Below are 19,164 nucleotides of genomic sequence, written 5' to 3'. Positions count from 1 at the left end.
TTCTCTATTCAAATAGATTATTAGGTGAGTATTGCGTGTTTCAGATAACTTTTTTTATTGTTTCTAAAACCAATAATACATTTTTTTTTTTAAAGTTATAACTATTTTTTGTTGAGAATTAATCCATTTGGTTAACATTTTCACTAATAATTTTGAAGTTTCATCAAATAATTGTCATTGTATAAAATTGTAAACATGATACGATGTTAATAAACACGTCAACATTTAATCGCCAATATAAGCTATATGTATTTTAAGGGTGTGTTTTGTGAACTAACCAATGAAATCTATTTTTCTAAGATTGAACAGGAACTCTATTGTCAAATGATTTAGGTTCCTGATTTTGCGTCATTTGCCATCAGCATCTAATCATCGCCAGGGTCTTGAGAAACTTTCTATGTTACCAGAAAGGTCAATGGTCCTACTCTTGTGCCAGCTAGTACATGGACAGAAACCTAACGTCTTATCTATCAGTAAAGCTGGAATGTCACCATTTGACTGTAACTTTTTATGTGTAACATAAAATCAGAACTCCTCCTCCCCCAAACAGACAAAAAAAGAAATCAGTAAGACTTTTTTTTTTAAAGTCAAGAACAGGTAAATTAATTTTGAGGCCGACATGGAAGGGCGGGAAACGAAATGTGGTATCCTCATAAAATAAAGCCTTTATTTAGTGACCGGTATACTAGTCCGTGTTTAAATTCACTCTAAAACAAAGCCTGTCTTGGTTCAGACCTTTCCAGGCAAGTAGGTATACCTACTTAAATACTTTCTGATATATGTCCTACAAACAGAACAATGCTTCTTTGGATATTTTTATATGAAAAATCTAGGTGCTCTTTAAAATATTTATGTCTATATAACTTTTGTCTTCTAAGTTTGTGTCCTTAAATGTTTTCTTTTGATAACAAGTAACTTTTATTTTTACATTTATTTCACTTTTTTTTTCTTGAGAAGCTAGAATAGAAAAGGATATTTATACTAAGAAATAGTACTTTTCTCTTTTTTATGTCTTCTTTTCAATTCTTAACATATAACTTGGAATTGCAACAAACTTTTGTTATACTTATTCTTAATGGAAGAATCTAAAAGAGGGAATTAATTATGAATTAAAAGTTCACTAATACCTAACAAACAAAAAACTTACAGGTTCATTCTTTTGTGCTCAATTTACCATCATGTATAGTGAAGATGGCAAATTTGTGTGCAGAACAAATTCACTGTAGTGACAGTGACCACCTGACGGGTCATTTACCTTGTAGTTTGAAAACTTGTTTTATCAATATTGAAGGATTGTTTGATGTAGTCATGCATGAGATTAGGCTTGCATACCATTTGCAATATCAGATGAAGCAAGGGATTTGGTGGCGTCTATTTTATGGCCATTATATTTGTGTGACATCGAGCTGATGGATAAAAGCAGAGGGTTTTTTTTTGCACATTTCTCTGACAAAAATTTACATTTGAAACTTTCAGAAGATAGAATGATTTTTTCCTTCTCATCATTTGTCAGAAAATTCTGGATGTTAACTGTAAAATTAATCATAATGATGTTGATTTTGGTACAAGATCCAATCATTGCCAAATTGTTTTATTTTTTTGGGAAAAAAATCCCAGTTTTAAGTCTTATAGGTTATGTTTCTGAAATGCAGATTATTCTAGGGTGACTTAAAAAATGGCTAATTGTTTTACATAACCTTACACGATTTTTTTTCAATATTTAAGTACTAATATTTTTGTGCTATTTTTAACAATACATTGTTTTAATATTAACAGACATTTGGAGATATTTGTACATATTTTGTTTTGCATTTGATCAATGAATAGGAATTTGCATACATTTAATACAAATTTGAATGTTGAAAACTTAGCATATTAAATACATAGTTACTTCTATATATAGAATTTGTTTAGAATCTTAAAAGAATTCATTTTATTAAGTCTAGAGAAATGGTTTACAGCAAGCTTGTGCTAATTTCTAGGACATTAAGTTAAATGAAAGTCAATACAAAATGATGACAAAAAGATTCTTTTTATATATGACTGAATACAGTTAGAAAATACTGAAATGGCCAAGTCACTCTTGGGCCAATTTAATAGTAAATGTGTGCAATAAAAGTAGAGTACATTGAAATCAAGCAATGTAATGTGATATACAGATTAAAGTAGGGGTTTTTGATTTCATGCATAAAATGGATTGTTGTAAAAATTTCTTAGTTGTTTTAAGTGTAAACTACTGTTAAATAAAACAAATGATGGAATGTGTAGCTCTAGACTCATCTAATATTCTTTTTACAGGGAGTTAAAATATCTTGACATGAAAATGGATTGCTGAGTTAGATTTACAAACCTTTTCAATAGCAGATTGGCTTTGAGATCAGAGCTGTATATATTTTTTTATGGTAAGAATTTGACCAGAACTATGTGTGGTGTTGAAAGTTAATATAAACAGATGGTGATAGCAAAGTGAACATTCCTTTTAAGCTGGTCTGTTTCAAAACAAAAATCAAACTATTGTGATAGCTGCAGCATCATCGTCGTTGCCATCATGGAAAAACTTTAATGTAGCCCATTATTTAAACATTTCACACGAAATTTGTTCTTCTTGCTTATCATGACAAGGTGCATTTGTTAAACAAGAGGCATAATTCTGAAAGCAATACTTTTGGAGTTATGCCCCTTTTTTACTTTCAAATTTTTTTAACAGACAAGCATTAACACCAAATGCAGTGCTCTTGTTTAGATTTAGCCATCATTTCATGAATTTTTTGTTTTGGTTCACATATAAATAAGATATTTCAGACCAATGTGGTAGAGTAGACAAATAATGAGTGGACAACTAAATATCACTGTTTTTGTTCTGAACATAAAATAACTCTTAAGATTATAAAATTTCTTTTCTGTTACTACTATCATTACTATTTTCATTATTAATTTTACTATTTATTATAATTATTACTAAAAATCCATGTTTAAAGAGTTTTTTTTCATAATTAACCACTGTAAAAGTGCTGAACAATAAAACAGAATGTACTTTGCTAATGCCTGGAATTTATATATGTGTATGGACAATCTTTCTAATTTGATAACTTGTGACTTTTCATGTATGTGTCATGCATGTATCCTATTTTGTATTGTCTTAAGTTATAAAAAAATGCATATTTTTTGTTTGACATGATTAAAAACCAGTACATTTCATGTATATGTTAGATTATTCTATTTTGTATTGTATTAAGGTATGAAAAATACATGTTTTTTTTATTTGATATGATAAAACAATAGATGTTAATTTTTTATTAATTAAAACTAATTACATTGTATTATACTGTAAAATTTATTTACAGAAGCAGAGCTTCTTGTTATGTTCTTTATTCATGATTTAATTTAATGTTACTAAGACAATTCTGTCTTCTACAATATTTTCCAGTTTAAAAGATGTAGGAGTTTAATTTCCTAATTAAAATTCTTTTTAAATAATAACCAAAAATTCCCATTTTAAGATCGTTGAAGATGATCATTGTTAAAAATGTGTGAGTTGTTTTAACCTGTAGACGACTTGGACTAATGTAGGGGACCACCCTACATGAAAATTCCCATTCTTATGTAAAATACTGCTAAAGGGTATTGGTCATGTTCCCAAATTACTTTGAAAAATGCTTCATTCATATATATTTGAAAGGCTGTCAAGGATTGTGTTTTGTCCCATTATGTTTTGTGTGTTCATTTCCGTGTTTTTCAAAAGTGACACTAGCAATTTAATATTGAAATTAATGAATAAGTTTTATCTGCCAATGAATAGATTTTTTTTTGCGATTCTTAGTTTCTGAGGTTATGCCAAGTGTGATATTGTTTTGTTTGAATAATTTACCTATTAAGAACTTTTCTTTTTTTTTTTCCTATTCTAATTTTGAATGAAGCTTCAAATATTGTGATAAAAAAATTAGGTTCTGCTCTTGGACTTCCCCCTTTTTAGCTCGACTATTCGAAGAATATGAGAGCTATTGTAGTCGCCCCGGCGTCGGCGTCGGCGTCTGCGTTGGTTAAAGTTTTTTGCAAAGTCAAATATTTCAATTATTACTTGAGATATTCAATTGAAACTTACAATACTTATTCATAGTAACAAGGTACATCAGATTGACAAGTTGGATAACTCTGCCTACAATATTGACAGAATTATGCCCCTTTTTAACTTAGAAATTTTGGTTAAAGTTTTTTGTAAAGTCAAATATCTCAATTATTGCTTGAGATATTCAATTGAAACTTACAATACTTATTTATAGTAACAAGGTACATCAGATTGACAAGTTGGATAACTCTGCCTACAATATTGACAGAATAATACCCCTTTTTAAACATAGAAATTTTGGTTAAAGTTTTTTGTAAAATCAAATATCTCAATTATTGCTTTAGATATTCAATTGAAACTTACAATACTTTTTATAGTAACAAGGTACATCAGATTGACAAGTTGGATAACTCTGCCTACCATATTGACAGAATTATGCCCCCTTTGGAACTTAGAAATTTTGGTTAAAGTTTTTTTGTAAAGTCAAATATCTCAATTATTGCTTGAGATATTCAATTGAAATTTAAAATACTTATTTATAGTAACAATGTACATCAGTTTGCAAAATTGCATAACTCTGTCTGCAATATTTGCAGAATTATTTGCCCCTTTGAAACTTAGAAATTTTGGTTAAAGGTTAACGGTCTTCAAAGATATTTACTTGAAACTTTACACATGCACTTAGGGTCATAATTGGAGGGTCATAATTGTATGTCACTGACCAAGTTCCATAAACTCTATCTTGCATTAAGGCTGATTCATATCCCCTTTTCTACTTAGTCTCTTGGTTAATGTTTACATGCAAGTTTTACATATCTCAATAACTATTAAAGATATTTATCTAAAACTTATGCAACTAACACATATGCATTTAGGGTCATAATTGTAGGTCACTGACAAATATCCATAATTCAATCTTGCATTTAGGCTGACTTTTCTCCCCTTTTTCAACTTAGAAATTCATGGTAAAGTTTTGCTTGTAAGCTGTTATTTCAATAACTACTGAAGGGTTTGTGCCATTTTTGGGACAATTTTATGCATTCATAATAATAAAGCAGTGATTTACTTGATAAAACATCTTAATAATAATAACAAGCCTTTGTACCTTTTCTGTCAAATTTATGTATTCATAGGTAATTAGTATTATTTACTCAATAAAAAAAAACTTGTGACATTACCTTCCGAATTGTCAAGCCAATTCTGTATAATTAGACTCTCTGTAAGCCTATAACATGAATTTATAAAAAAAAATTAGCCCTTTTGTGAACTTAAAAAATTTAACAATATCAAGGCTCTTTTACTATCAAGCACTTAGAATAGTCGAGCATGCTGTCCTACAGACAGCTCTTGTTTTAAGGTGTACTTCATATTTAAATTATAGTTATTAAATTCCCTTTTTTACGATTGAAATAAAATTCTTTATACTAATTTTTTTTTCCATTTTACAATGATCATATGCTAGTGCTTATCTATTTGTTTTTTTTTCTTTTCTATTTTAAAATTGTAGTATGTTTAATGCAGGGTTTTTATTCTTGATTCTAAAATGTACTGTGATACTATATTGTTGTGTACTTTAGCGTGCTGCCATTTTTTGTTTTGCATTTTGTACCATGGTATTTTTTGTTTGAAATTTAGAAACATGTATATAATTTTATCCACTCTTCCCTTCTAAAAGCAGAGCTTTTTCAATTGTTGATCTACATATACAGGGTTGTCATTATTATCGGAGGCAATAGATGTGCCAATGAAAACAACCAATTTGGCCAAGGGTCAAGATAGATATTTTAATCAACAGGCTGAAAATACAACCGATTTTAATAGCATTTCAAATAATGATATTCAACACCAATCTGTTAATTTTAACATCCTGCATAAATTCTTGAATCAAAATGAAAAAAAAAAGATCATATTTTTCTATTTTGAAGTGTATTTGCAATCAAAGCAAGAAGTTAGGTTTTATAATTTTGTTTATGGACCATGTTTCTAGACTTCAGCTATTAGATATTAAATTAAATTGTTACCAGACCTAGTTTACACTTTGCTGAGATTTTTTCTAGTGCTGTTGCTGTATGTAAAATTTTCAAATGCAGAGTTGCACCTAAATGTGTTTTAATGAAAGTAGTGAACATTGTTTTCCAGGACTCTGTTTCCTAAAGTTTTTACATTTTAATTAAAAGGATATTTTATGAATATTGGAGACCTTATACTCAAATAGGCCTGATAATATAATGTAGATATCATTTTGTTAAGTAACTTGGTATTTGTTGTGTTATATTTAAGATGTGATATTTTACTATGACAATTTAATAAACTTGTTTTAATCATTTTTTAAACCCTGTTGAAATATTATAATGTTTTTTAAACAAAATAGTTTCTCTGTTCAAAGATATATTTTAAAAGGTGAATAAAAATGAATGCCAATCACTGTTTTCTTTATTATACCACCTCAGTATTGACATAAGTCATTTTTAGCTTGACTATTAGATAAGAATAAGTAGAGCTATCCTAGTCACCCGAGCGTCAGCGTAACCACTCAAGTTTTTGTAACACCTCAAATCTTTTCAAAGTCCATTGACATATGGCATTGAAACTTTGCACAGTTATTTAACATCATGACCCCAACCTGTAGTCAGGAGGAGGTAACTCTATCAAGCATTTTGACATACTTTTACCCCTTTTTCTACTTAGAATTTAGAGAAAGCATCAGGTATGCTGGTTTGATCCCAGGGCGCAGCAATATTTCTTCCTGACAAATATTCATTTGTCTCTCCCCCAAGAATTACTAATCATGTGCTATAGTCACTTGCCCAGAAATCAGAAATTACTGGTTAATTATCCAGGAAAGCCAAAATTGAAAGTATAATTTTATGTACACATGTACATAATAACTAAGTACTTGTGTACATAATATCACAGTTTTTCTCTCACAAACTTGCCAAACAACACCTTAAGTTTTAAGGTTACTATTTTTTAGCAACCTTAGGTGAGAATTTAAGAGAAAATTGCAAAACCTGATTACTATTATAGTAAACTCATGACTGTTTTCAAATGGTATGTGTTCTGAATTTTCAGAGTCGATGTGTAATGAAACAAGAGCCATGTCAACATGGCCACCACCTGCCGAATGTGTTTGCTCATTGGCAGAATGTATATGTAGTAGAGCGGAATAATTCCATTTTAAGAGGTCTTTTGGTTATGAAAACTGATGGCTATAGTGATTACAGATTTGAAACCTATGTGAATACTGATGGCTGAAAATAACAAAGGGCAATTACTGAAAAATAATGCAGGGTAGGTTATCATTCTTGTGTGCTGCATCCCTCCTCAGTAAAATCTATCCACCTATGAAGTTTCAAGTTGATACCTCAAATACTTTTTGAGAAAAAAATTGAATTGAAAAATTAAGTATGAAAAAAGAACAAAGGGCAATAACTCAAAAATTATGAAAGGTAGAGTTATCATTCTTGTGCACTGCACACCTCCTGAGTGAGATCTATGCACCAATGAAGTTTCATGTTAATATCTCATAGGCTTTTGGAGTTATGCTCTGGACAAAAATCAATTTTGAAAAATAAAGGGCAATAACTCAAAAATAATGCAGGGTAGAGTTATCATTCTTAAGCACTGCACTCCTCCTCAATGAGATCCATCAACCTTTGAAGTTTCAAGTTGATACCTCAAATACTTTTTGAGATAAGCTCTGGACAAAATAGCATGAAAAAAAACAAAGGGCAATAACTCAAAAATTGTATAGGGAAGAGTTATCATTCTTGCGCACAACATTCCTCCTCAATAAGATCTATCCACCTATGACATTTCATGTTGATATCTCAAACACTTTTTGAGTTACGCTCCACTCAGGTGAAAAATTAGGTATGAAAAATAACAAAGGGCAATAACTCAAAAATTATAAAAGGTAGAGTTATCATTCTTGTGCAGTGCACACCTCCTGAGTGAGATCTATGCACCTATGAAGTTTCATTTTGATATCTCAAATACTTTTTGAGAAAAAAATTGAATTGAAAAATTAAGTATGAAAAAGAACAAAGGGCAATAACTCAAAAATTATAAAAGGTAGAGTTATCATTCTTGTGCAGTGCACACCTCCTGAGTGAGATCTATGCACCTATGAAGTTTCATGTTAATATCTCATAGGCTTTTGGAGTTATGCTCTGGACAAAAATCAATTTTGAAAAATAACAAAGGGCAATAACTCAAAAATCATGCAAGGTAGAGTTATCATTCTTGTGCACTGCACTCCTCCTCAATGAGGTCTATCCACCTATGAAGTTTCAAGTTGATACCTCAAATACTTTTAGAGATATGCTCCGGACAAAAATGTCGGACGGAAGGACGGATGGACGGAGACTATTTCTATATCCTCCGCCGAAAATTTTCGGCGGGGGATAATAAAAGGGCATCTGTATTGGTTATAAAATATTTTCTATGCACACAAAGCCAGTGGTACTTGGCCGCTTCTTGGAAGTTACAGAAATGATCAGAATAATGTATATTCAGGCAAATTACTACATACAATTTGTACAGTTATGGCCCTTACGAGTGTTCAAGAGACCACAATACTTTAGTATGAGGCAGGTGTTACATAATAAAAACCTTCTTGTAAAACCGATTCTGCTATTTTCTCTCAATTTTCTGAGAAGATGGATCTCATCATTTATGCACAAGGCTTCAATGAGAATATGTACAAGTAATAAGAGGGTACTTTTTTTTCTCAAACATTTTATTGGCGAAGGGTGCAATATACTAGAATAAAACAAAAATCACACGAATCAAAAGTCTAAATGAAACAATAAATAACTTATCATTATCAATGAGAACATCAATAACATATTATATCAAAACATTAGCAATTCTTAGACTTCTTATCAAAAAAATGTACATTGATATATAAAGATTATCACAGTCTCGGGGAAGTCACAGAAACGAATCCATTTGTAAGGGCAACGACACAAATACATGTATATTAAATCCTAATATAATCATCATATCCCAGATTTCATGGTCTAACAAGCTGTTTACAGTTTTAAATGACCATTGGTGAATTAAAAGTCTATACAGCCGTGCAATTTAATCATGTATAATAACTTAAACAGAAAAATATGAAGGAAAATCAGATGGGATTTAACCATTTGAAGATACAGTTTCAACAATAAAAGTTATGATAACAACACCAGATTGAGAATATCTGTTTCTAAACAGAAATAAGCCAATTCAACTTCATCGACTTCAAATCTTCACCTAAACATCAATTAAACAAATGCTGAAGGTTAAGAAATAAGTGCCCTAAATTGATGAAAATGTATACAATCTAAGCAAATCAAGAAAAATGGTCATATTTCTTTTGCCAAAATAAAAACAAAAAACAACACTTGATTTGAAAAATGAATATTTCAGTCTGACTGTTACATTGTCAATAACATGAGATCTGAATATTCCAAAGTATTTTTCATTTGCTGCAACACATTATAAATATAAAGAAATAAATATGGAAAAAAAAGCCTAGCAATTAAAAATATTATTTAAAAATAAACATTCCATATACTTGTATACTTTAAATAAAGTCTTTATTATTATTATTATTATACTCAAACAACAAATACCACTAGTTCAAACATAATAGGCTATATATAAAGTTAAATTCCAATATTTTGCCTCCTGTGAAAAAGAATATAATAGCTAATGTTTTAATGGAGATTTTTTGAAATTTGATCAATCTTTACTTTGTATCTCAAATCTTGAATGTTCTTCAAATCAAAGCTGAAACTACAATTATAATAAAATCTCATCTACTCTGTGGATGGCACTATATAAACATTTACAAGACAGATTATCCTTCACTGTCGTATGAATAACGTTGTGTTGACCGGAATTTTTCCGGTCCTTCAATCTTCGTTATCCTCGTCTGAACCGAACAAATCTGTTGTGAACTCGTCTTCTGTTCTGTTAAGCATGTAATTATCCATGTCTATAGATTTACAGTGGTTGATGGCGTAACGTAATTTCTCCGCTAGAATCTCTATACTAGAGTAGTTAGGTAGTCGTAGTTGAAAGAAACATGTCTGTGACGTGGGTAGACTGTCTTCACCCTGTAATATAACAAAAATACATTGTGAATATTTATGTGTTTTTTTTATGAATATGGGATTTATTTTCATCGGATGAAATATGATCATTTTCATTCCACAAGATGAAAATAAATCCTTCATTTATAGAAAATACTTTTTCTGTTTATTATATACTTTTTTTACCTTTACTTCTGCTTTAATTTTGTATACTGGCTGATATATATAGAAAGTAGTCTGGCAAGACAACAGCGAAAATACAGAAAATATACACTGCAGTGAAAAATACATTTTTTTACAGTGAAAATATAGAAAATGAAAATATGCATTTTATGTCATCAACATTTCACAATATTCCATTTATAATATAATAAATAATTATATGTAAGAGGGTAAAATAATTTAAAAATGATACGAATACAAAAATGTCAGTTAAAGAAAAGAAAACCAGACTTGAATAATACTCACTCTGCCAGAACTTATGATCTGAAACCTCATTGGTATATCAGCTGGGTTAACTGGCAATCTTGTTCTCCCAGACACAAAACGTAGAAACTGTATTCTCTCCTCGTTACTAAATGACTCCAGCACTTTCCAAAACCAAATAACCATCTTGTTCTGTTCATCTATTCCCCTGTATCTGTATCATCAAATTGTATCATAAATAGAGGATATTGAATGAGTGTAAGTTCAATACTGAATTTATTGCACGAGTTGAATAAAATTATATTATGCGAGCCTCTGGCGAGCATAATATTATTTTATTCAACGAGTGCAATAAATTCAGTAATGAAGTTACACGAATTTAATATTCTATTTATCACATACCCAAAATAAAGACCGTTTAAGGTAAAATAAGAGTCATTTTTCATTGACGCTTCTATAGTATAACGCTAACATTTAGCGCGTCTTTACACTTTATGTTTGAATAACGCTAATGACGTCACGTCAAAATATATGCACGGCCGTGCAATACCATATTTACGAAGTTGCAAAATCGGCACGGGTGTGTGATAAAATGTGCATATTGTCATTGTATAGAAATATTTCATTTCATTTACATGTTATTTATGAAACTATAAAATTAAGTATCAGTTTTTCTGTAAAGTGACAGTTGCTAGATCAGTAGGGCGCGTGAGTCTCATTTACTTTCATTTTTGATTTTTAACTTCCAGGTACACGCTCAGTATCTTTTACAATGGTTTACTGTTATGTTTTGGCTGTACCCATCATACTGGTGGGCCACAGACTTGTAACTTGTTTACATTTCCTGTTTATCCAAAGGAAAATTTGTATCTCTTGCACTATTTCTTTGTTAAAATGAACAACAGGTGTAATATAAATACTGTAAAATCAAGATTTTGCAAGGGAATTAAGTTTGCTAATTAATCAAATTGAAGATTTTAGTGAAAATAAAGTTTTCCAAGTATTAAATAGAAATGAAAGGTTAAATGTGCGAATATCTAACCTCGCCAATCAGTGCAAAAATGTTTACCTCACAAATGAAATTCTGTTGTTGTTTTTTTGTATAAGAATGGCAAACAAATAGAGGCTAACATATACCAAGTTTATGCCTTAAATGCCTACAGCAAATAAATAAAACATAAGCAATACTGTCTAAGTCCTTTCAAGAGGGTTTACAGAAAACGATGATAGATATTGTAAAATATAGGAACACTTAATGTTTCTTACACAAAAAATACACAATTATGCAAGCTCCAAAATGTATTCTAACTGGAGTCAAGAAACAGAGAGTTCACAAACCTAACAACTTTCTGTAAGACATCTACTTGTATATGTTCCACACCACAGACAAGCTGTTCTAGTGATCTGGCTGTTAGTAGAGACAATAATGGTACAGGTATGATCCAGGACATACCCTCTCTTATCAGAGAAGCCTACAATAAAATGAGAACTGTTTTAACACAGTAATTCTAGCATACTTATATTAAAGTGGATTGTATGTGTTTTTAGCCATAGTAACTCAATTTTATTTAGTTAGTTTAATAATATTTTATTGCTTTTTCTTCTTTCTATACAAAAACTGATACAATGTCACATGCTTACATAAGACAAAACATTAAAGATAAATATACAGTTTTTACATGGATGCTGTAGTTGTTCATAAAAAGCAAAAGGGTCAGACCACAAGTTTAAACAACATTAGAGAGTTGGCCCTTCCTTTTATTAATAAAGAAATAAAGAATTTCAGCACAAATATTGCAAAAAAGAAACAAAAAATTCAAGCTTTGTGTTATTATTGGGGAGGATAGGAGGTCAAGACTGAACAATTTTACTCATAATAAGGAATTGAACTTACATTCCTTTTCCATACATGAAATACTGTCTATTGTTATACAATCTAATTCCAATAAATATATATAGTCATAATATATGTGCAATCAAATCTGTATCTGTAGTTCTACCACATGTTTTAGTCACTAATAACAGTTTAAGATTTATAAATAAGATTGATTTTTGTTTTCTATTACCTGGGCCTCCATTTCATGCAGTTTAAAGTTGATCACATTCTCCACATATTCCTGCCTGTTATGGAAGTTTAGGGGTATATTGCGGCCACCTGGAATAACTGGTACCATTCTACCATCCAGTGACTGACCCTCAAAACAATCCAAGGGAATAAACTGAAAATAGATTGTAAGATTTAACACTAAATATGTATCAATACTCTTAAGTTTCAAGATTTCATTTGTTGTTCAACTCTTATTGCTCTCTTATTCGAAAAAAGTAAACCAAAATTTTACATGGGTATTAACAAATCAAACAAACAAAGTGGACTTATTTTAAGACTTTTGAATTACAACTCAACAAAATAACAACACAAGAATGGCTTACCTCATGGAAATTTGTTTCATTTACACCTGAGTCTTGTATTTCAAGGATACCCTTCAAGCTCTGTATATACATGTAGTCAATCTGGAGATACATAAATATTTAAACTAAAAAAAAATCCATACATTTTTTAAACTATTAAGTTAAAGGAACACATTTAAATTTCATATCCATTGAACATGTTATTTAGTTGTTCATGCTGTTACAGTATGGTTACACATTTACTGTGGACATTATAATACTGTATTCCTGTTTATCAGTTATAAATATTTCAGAATTCTAGCCAGTTTCATTAGACAGAATCCATGTACAATAAAATCAATGTGAATTTAAGCCTATTTTACCTGCCAGTTTTAATGCCTCAAGTCATATACTAATGAGTGCCGCAACATTCCACTGTTTATTCATTATATGGATAGAAAGCCTGATAGACAAGGGCGAATCTATAAGGACCCACCTCCACCATCCCAATCCTAAGTGGTGGCATAAAATGTTTAAACATATTTATTCATTTCAGCTTGATAATTATGAAAGCTTTGAGCTTATTTTAACAACACTTTTCAGTCTGATTCCTTGAATTTACAAGTATTTGTGCTATATGATAACACATTGTTATGACCCCAGTTGGGACCTGAACATAGTTGTCCTTGGCAAGAAAGACGGACACCTTAACCACTAGGCTTCCTCATAATATTGAAATATAAAACAAAACACAGAGTAAACTAACCTCTTCTATATCTTCTACTTTGAGAGGTATACCAGCCAGTAGTTTCCATACACACGGGGCAAGGTGAAGATCGAGGGGCTTCTTTGTACGTATAGCCACCCCAAACAACACGCCCAGAAACTTAAACATTCCAATATACTCGTCAGATTTCAGGCTCGGGTTTAACACATATCTGAAATAGTTGTATGTTTTGTGTGTTAGTAAAAAATATAACTCTACATAAATGAAACTCTAAATTGCACATTTTTTGTACTCACATTTAATGATTTTTAAGAATTATAAGTAATTCAACCTCAAAAATGTCTTTATCTAATCAAAATTTGATATACAACTGTATTTTTTTCTTATGTTTTATTCTATTCATTTGATATAAAGTTAACATGTACACTATCATATAGTCCTACAAAGAAATACCTAAAACTATAAAACAACATATAAGTTGTAGAGGGATGCCAAAGAATTGGATCTTACCTGTCTTGATTACTGCCAGTATCAGTACTACTGTTTGGTGTAGGTAGTAACAGTGGTATTACACCTGCCTCTAACTCCTGTAACATAAAATAATATATGTACACAAATTGTACACAAATACATGCACATAAATTGTACACAAAGGTTAAACTTGTACTTGTTGGCGTACAATAGCTGAAATGGAGCATGCAGTGAATCCAATATACCAAAGAATTTACTGTAATTTGTGAGAGAAAAAAAAACAGTACATGTATATGTAACTTAATTTGAATCCAAATGATGTTACTCCTAAAGGCATCAACAGACGGTAGGATTTAGTTGTACAGCACTAATTTGAGATAAGATGTACAATTTTCAAAGCTATACAACACTTGCATTCAGACGGTAATTCTACACTGTAAGAATCGTCTGAGGTTTCCCCTAAAAAGATCCCTTTACATTGATCCTTTACATACTTTACTCACTAAATACTTTTTTTCGCCATGAGTAATGATTGAAACACCTCCAATTAAAAAAAAAAAAAAAAAAAAAAATATATATATATATATATATTTTATTATTTTTTTAATGTGAAGCCTGACCGAGACTCAAACCTTAGACCCTCGGAATACCGTACTGCGGATCTACTGACTAAGCTATCCGGCTGCCTACAAACTACCTCCCCTCCCCTAATTAGAGAACAGTTCAATACCGTGACATAATCATTTTCGGAATAATTTGGGATTCGAACATGATACAACTTTGGGTCTCCTGAAGAGTTTTTCAACATCATTTTTACCCCATCTTACTACTATGTTTACCTTTTAGCCCTAATTGTTCTGGAATTTCATTCATTACACCCATTATCAGGACATAATTTGGTTATCTGTTACTTGTCATTGTGGGAGGTCTGAAAAAATCCCTACGACAAGATTTTCAAAATAGAACATGTCCTATCCCTTACATCTAGACATAAGGTTTCCGAAATCAAGAAATAGTAGCCTTCACACATTAAGATTTGTCTATACATCTTAGTTTTAATTGGTGTTGTACTTCAAAATCCTACCGTCTGTTGAGGCCTTAAAACAATGAATTTAATAATATCAATTTGCAAATGGCATAAACAACTTATCAATTTTGTAAAAATGAATACTCACATTGAGTTTGAAGGGGATTTGTCAAAAACACTTTCATTTTACAAAATAGATTTAGACAATATGTAAACAATGAAGAAAAAAATATCTTCAGCACCAGCAATTTGTTATCCTAACCCCTACTCCAAGGAATAGCATAAACATGGACTCCAAAAGATTTTCTTGGGAATTCCCCACCTAGCTTGAATTGATGACTATACAATAAAATCCACACTTAATAAATTTATTTACTGCTCATTTAAGAATGAAACAAAAACACAGTACTCACTCGTCATTGCAAAACAAGTGGGAGAATCAATATATAACTCTATTTTCCTACATTTCTAATCTCATGCTACAGATGAATTGTGAAACTACTAGACAGCTTACCATACACATTTCTGTGATCGTGTCATCGAAAACTCCCCCAGCATCATCAGCCCCTTCCCCTAGCAATTTGACCTTCCAGGCTCGCGCTGGCAAGCGTAAATCTTCAGGTTTCAGTCTTATCACTTGACCAGAAATTTGACTGTACACAGGACGGCATTTTTTCCCCTGGGGTTTATAAAAATTTTAAGCAGAAAAAGACATTTAATCAAAAGTGAACAGCTGTAAAATTTAAAATAAATAAATCACTTGATGGCAAAAAAAAACTGAATTTTTGCTTCTATTTTACTTTTTAAAAAAACCCACAAAAAATAATTTTTTAAAATGCCAAAAATTAAATCAAAATACATGAAAAGAAAATTTTAAAATATTCCGACCTACGGGTGATGGAAAAAACTCGCAAGAGACTTGTTTCTTCATGTAAAAGCACCCCAATAATAGCTAAAAGGTAAATTTGGTGGGGGTGGAGTTTTTAAGGGCTCAAAAAATCAAAGGTTTCTTTGTTTTTTTGACAAAGATTTACTTTCTTGCAGTAGGGTTGGTTAAAGGAAGGGATTCGAAGTGTTTTATAAATTTAAAGCACCAACAAAAATAACTAAAAAATTGAAAACCCTAATTTATTCTCATTCCACTTAAAAAATAACTATCACAAGACCCCTAAATTTTTCCAACCCTGTAAACTAAAATTTTATCAAAATTTTTTCTAAAAACCCAAAATACACAGCAAACCCCTTTTGTAGCTATCCTTTTACTGTGATTGTACCGTAGTTTTCCTTGAATCATCTTTTTTCCCATAATCTAACAGGCAGTGTAAAACCCCATGCAAGGGGGGGGTCGAACTCCCTGTCAATAGCAGCTTTCATTTTCAAACTGAAAAATTCTCCTGAAAAGACATTTTTTTAAAACATTTTAGCATGTCATCTTTTTTATGAACAATGAAAAACCTTTTAAATAATTTTGATTTTTCATCCCTCAATGTAAAAATAAACTAGAATCCCACTATAGGGCGGAACCCCGAACCCACTTTGTCAAATCAACATGGCTTTGACTCAAGGAAAACCCCCTCCCAAATTTAGGTTTAAGAGTGCATTGCTAAGTATTGTTTTTCTACATGTTTCAAAGTGAAAATGTCAAACATTGCCAGGACATTTTTTAAAATTGAAAAAATTTTTTTTTTGTCGGGCCGTGACTTGACCTTTGCCCCATGATTAAAAAATCAAAGGGTCCTTATAGTCATACAACATCCATAAAATATAAAGATGGGGGTTAAAAAGGAAATTTAATTTAAAAGGGTGGACAAATTTTTTAAACAAAGCCTTTTGCCCTTGACCTTGTCCAGGCCCTAAAACAAAGGGGGTCACTACTAATCATGATCAACATCCATGCAAATATGAAGACTGTGGGTCAAAGGAATCTAAAGTTATTGGGCACACAAACTTTTTGAAGTCAAAGTCCCTGTGACCTTGACCTTTGACCTGGTGACCTTAAAATCAATAGGGGTCATCTACTAATCATGACTAACCTCCATGCCAAATATGAAAACTATGGATCAAAGGAATCTTAAGTTATTGGGCGGACAAGCTTTTTGAAGTCAAGGCCCTGTGACCTTGACCTTTGACCTGGTGACCTCAAAATCAATAGGGGTCATCTACTAATCATGACTAACCTCCATGCCAAATATGACAACTGTAGGTCAAAGGAATCTTAAGTTATTGGGCGGACAAGCTTTTTGAAGTCAAGGCCCCTGTGACCTTGACCTTTGACCTGGTGACCTCAAAATCAATAGGGGTCATCTACTAATCATGACTAACCTCCATGCCAAATATGAAGACTGTAGGTCAAAGGAATCTTAAGTAATTGGGCGGACAAGCTTTTTGAAGTCAAGGCCCCTGTGACCTTGACCTTTGACCTAGTGACCTCAAAATCAATAGGGGTCATCTACTAATCATGACTAACCTCCATGCAAATATGAAGACTGTAGGTCAAAGGAATCTTAAGTTATTGGGCGGACAAGCTTTTTGAAGTCAAGGCCCCTGTGACCTTGACCTTTGACCTGGTAACCTCAAAATCAATAGGGATCATCTAATAATCATGACTAACCTCCATGCCAAATATGAAGACTGTAGGTCAAAGGAATCTTAAGTTATTGGGCGGACAAGCTTTTTGAAGTCAAGGCCCCTGTGACCTTGACCTTTGACCTAGTGACCTCAAAATCGATAGGGGTCATCTACTAATCATGACTAACCTTTATGCCAAATATGAAGACTAAGGGTCAAAGGAATCTTAAGTTATTGGGCGGACAAGAAAAAACCGACGGACAGCCGGACGGCCGGACAGCCGGACAGCCGGACGGCCGGACAAGCTGATTCCAGTATACCCCCCTTACAACTTTGTTGTGCGGGGGTATAAATATGATCTACAAATGTATCAAAGTGTTTGCAGTTACAGACTTTAAGTAAGATCTTAAGAAAATCTCGGAGAAAACTTAGCATTAAACATGGAGCTCTAAGTGACATTAATTGGAAGGTAGAAAATCATCAAATCCTTCATTATCAAAAACAACTGATGTCACTTTCACAGGGTGCACATTATCATCTCCCCAGTCAAGATTGTACAACTTGGTCCACAAACAGAATTTACACACCCTTTACATAAGAAAAACTTGAGATTCTCAATCAAACTTACCTTAGGACGTGTGAGAGACAGTAAACGCCATGTAGAATAAATGATATCTGAATAATGATGCAGGAGACGAAGTCGTCCCTTTATATCGTGTATAGAGTATCTAGATAGGTTAGAGTACTGGGGTGGAATGTTCTCAGGGATACCAAGTAACAGAGGTGCCGGGATTCCCGGTAGCCTTTGTGGTGGTGGGGGACAAGTCCAAGCTGCTGAATGACTCTTACCAGCTGATATCTGAAATCAATGTATATAAATAAACTTTATTAAAAATCAACAACAATATATTTAAAATATTTTTGTTTTTTGAATGAGATTTTTGGCTGAGAACAATACAAATTATTAAATAAAAACATTCAATATGCCTCATTGTTTATGAAGATTTTCTTTCACATAAAAGATATTTTAATGTTTCCAAGAATTATAACAAAAACCGAACTAACCTGTCTTATATCCTTGCCAACAAGACCTGGAACTAACTGGGGTTCTCTAACAGGAAAATTTGTGTGTCCGAGCCCAAGCTGACCATCTGAATTATTTCCCCAGGCCCAAATATCACCTGAGCTTGTAAGAGCCAGTGTGTGGTCCACACCTACCGCTATATCCTCAATGAAATAACTCGCAAGTGTGGGTACATTCTGAGGCTTCATGTGATTTCTAGACCTGCTGTCTGGCTGTCCAACAAGACGATCTATAAAGCAATTATTTATATATTGTAATATGTACTGGATCCAGAGATACATTTTTGATAAACAGATAACTCATTACTTGGTTATTTTGTTACAT

At 31.8% G+C, this 19,164-nt stretch overlaps 1 protein-coding gene across 1 annotated transcript in view; it reads right to left on the bottom strand.

The window, feature by feature from the left end:
• Positions 1-9,658: 9,658 nt before the first annotated feature.
• The window catches only part of LOC132747598 (probable E3 ubiquitin-protein ligase HERC1), a gene marked incomplete at its 5' end in the record, with an annotated part of 45,718 nt that continues 36,212 nt past the window's right edge, over positions 9,659-19,164 (bottom strand). The window contains 10 exons of the mRNA XM_060737022.1: positions 9,659-10,173; positions 10,618-10,789; positions 11,914-12,047; positions 12,642-12,794; positions 13,006-13,086; positions 13,730-13,901; positions 14,201-14,277; positions 15,703-15,867; positions 18,385-18,615; positions 18,822-19,069. Coding sequence (XP_060593005.1) covers positions 9,970-10,173; positions 10,618-10,789; positions 11,914-12,047; positions 12,642-12,794; positions 13,006-13,086; positions 13,730-13,901; positions 14,201-14,277; positions 15,703-15,867; positions 18,385-18,615; positions 18,822-19,069 — 1,637 coding nt within the window. The remainder of the gene's footprint in view (positions 10,174-10,617; positions 10,790-11,913; positions 12,048-12,641; positions 12,795-13,005; positions 13,087-13,729; positions 13,902-14,200; positions 14,278-15,702; positions 15,868-18,384; positions 18,616-18,821; positions 19,070-19,164) is intronic.

Source organism: Ruditapes philippinarum, unplaced genomic scaffold (assembly GCF_026571515.1).
Source record: "Ruditapes philippinarum isolate M1 unplaced genomic scaffold, ASM2657151v2 ctg3553_1_1_1_1, whole genome shotgun sequence".
Lineage (NCBI taxonomy): Eukaryota > Metazoa > Mollusca > Bivalvia > Venerida > Veneridae > Ruditapes > Ruditapes philippinarum.
Note: the sequence above shows the minus strand (reverse complement) of the source record. Positions and strands in the feature narration are given on the sequence as shown.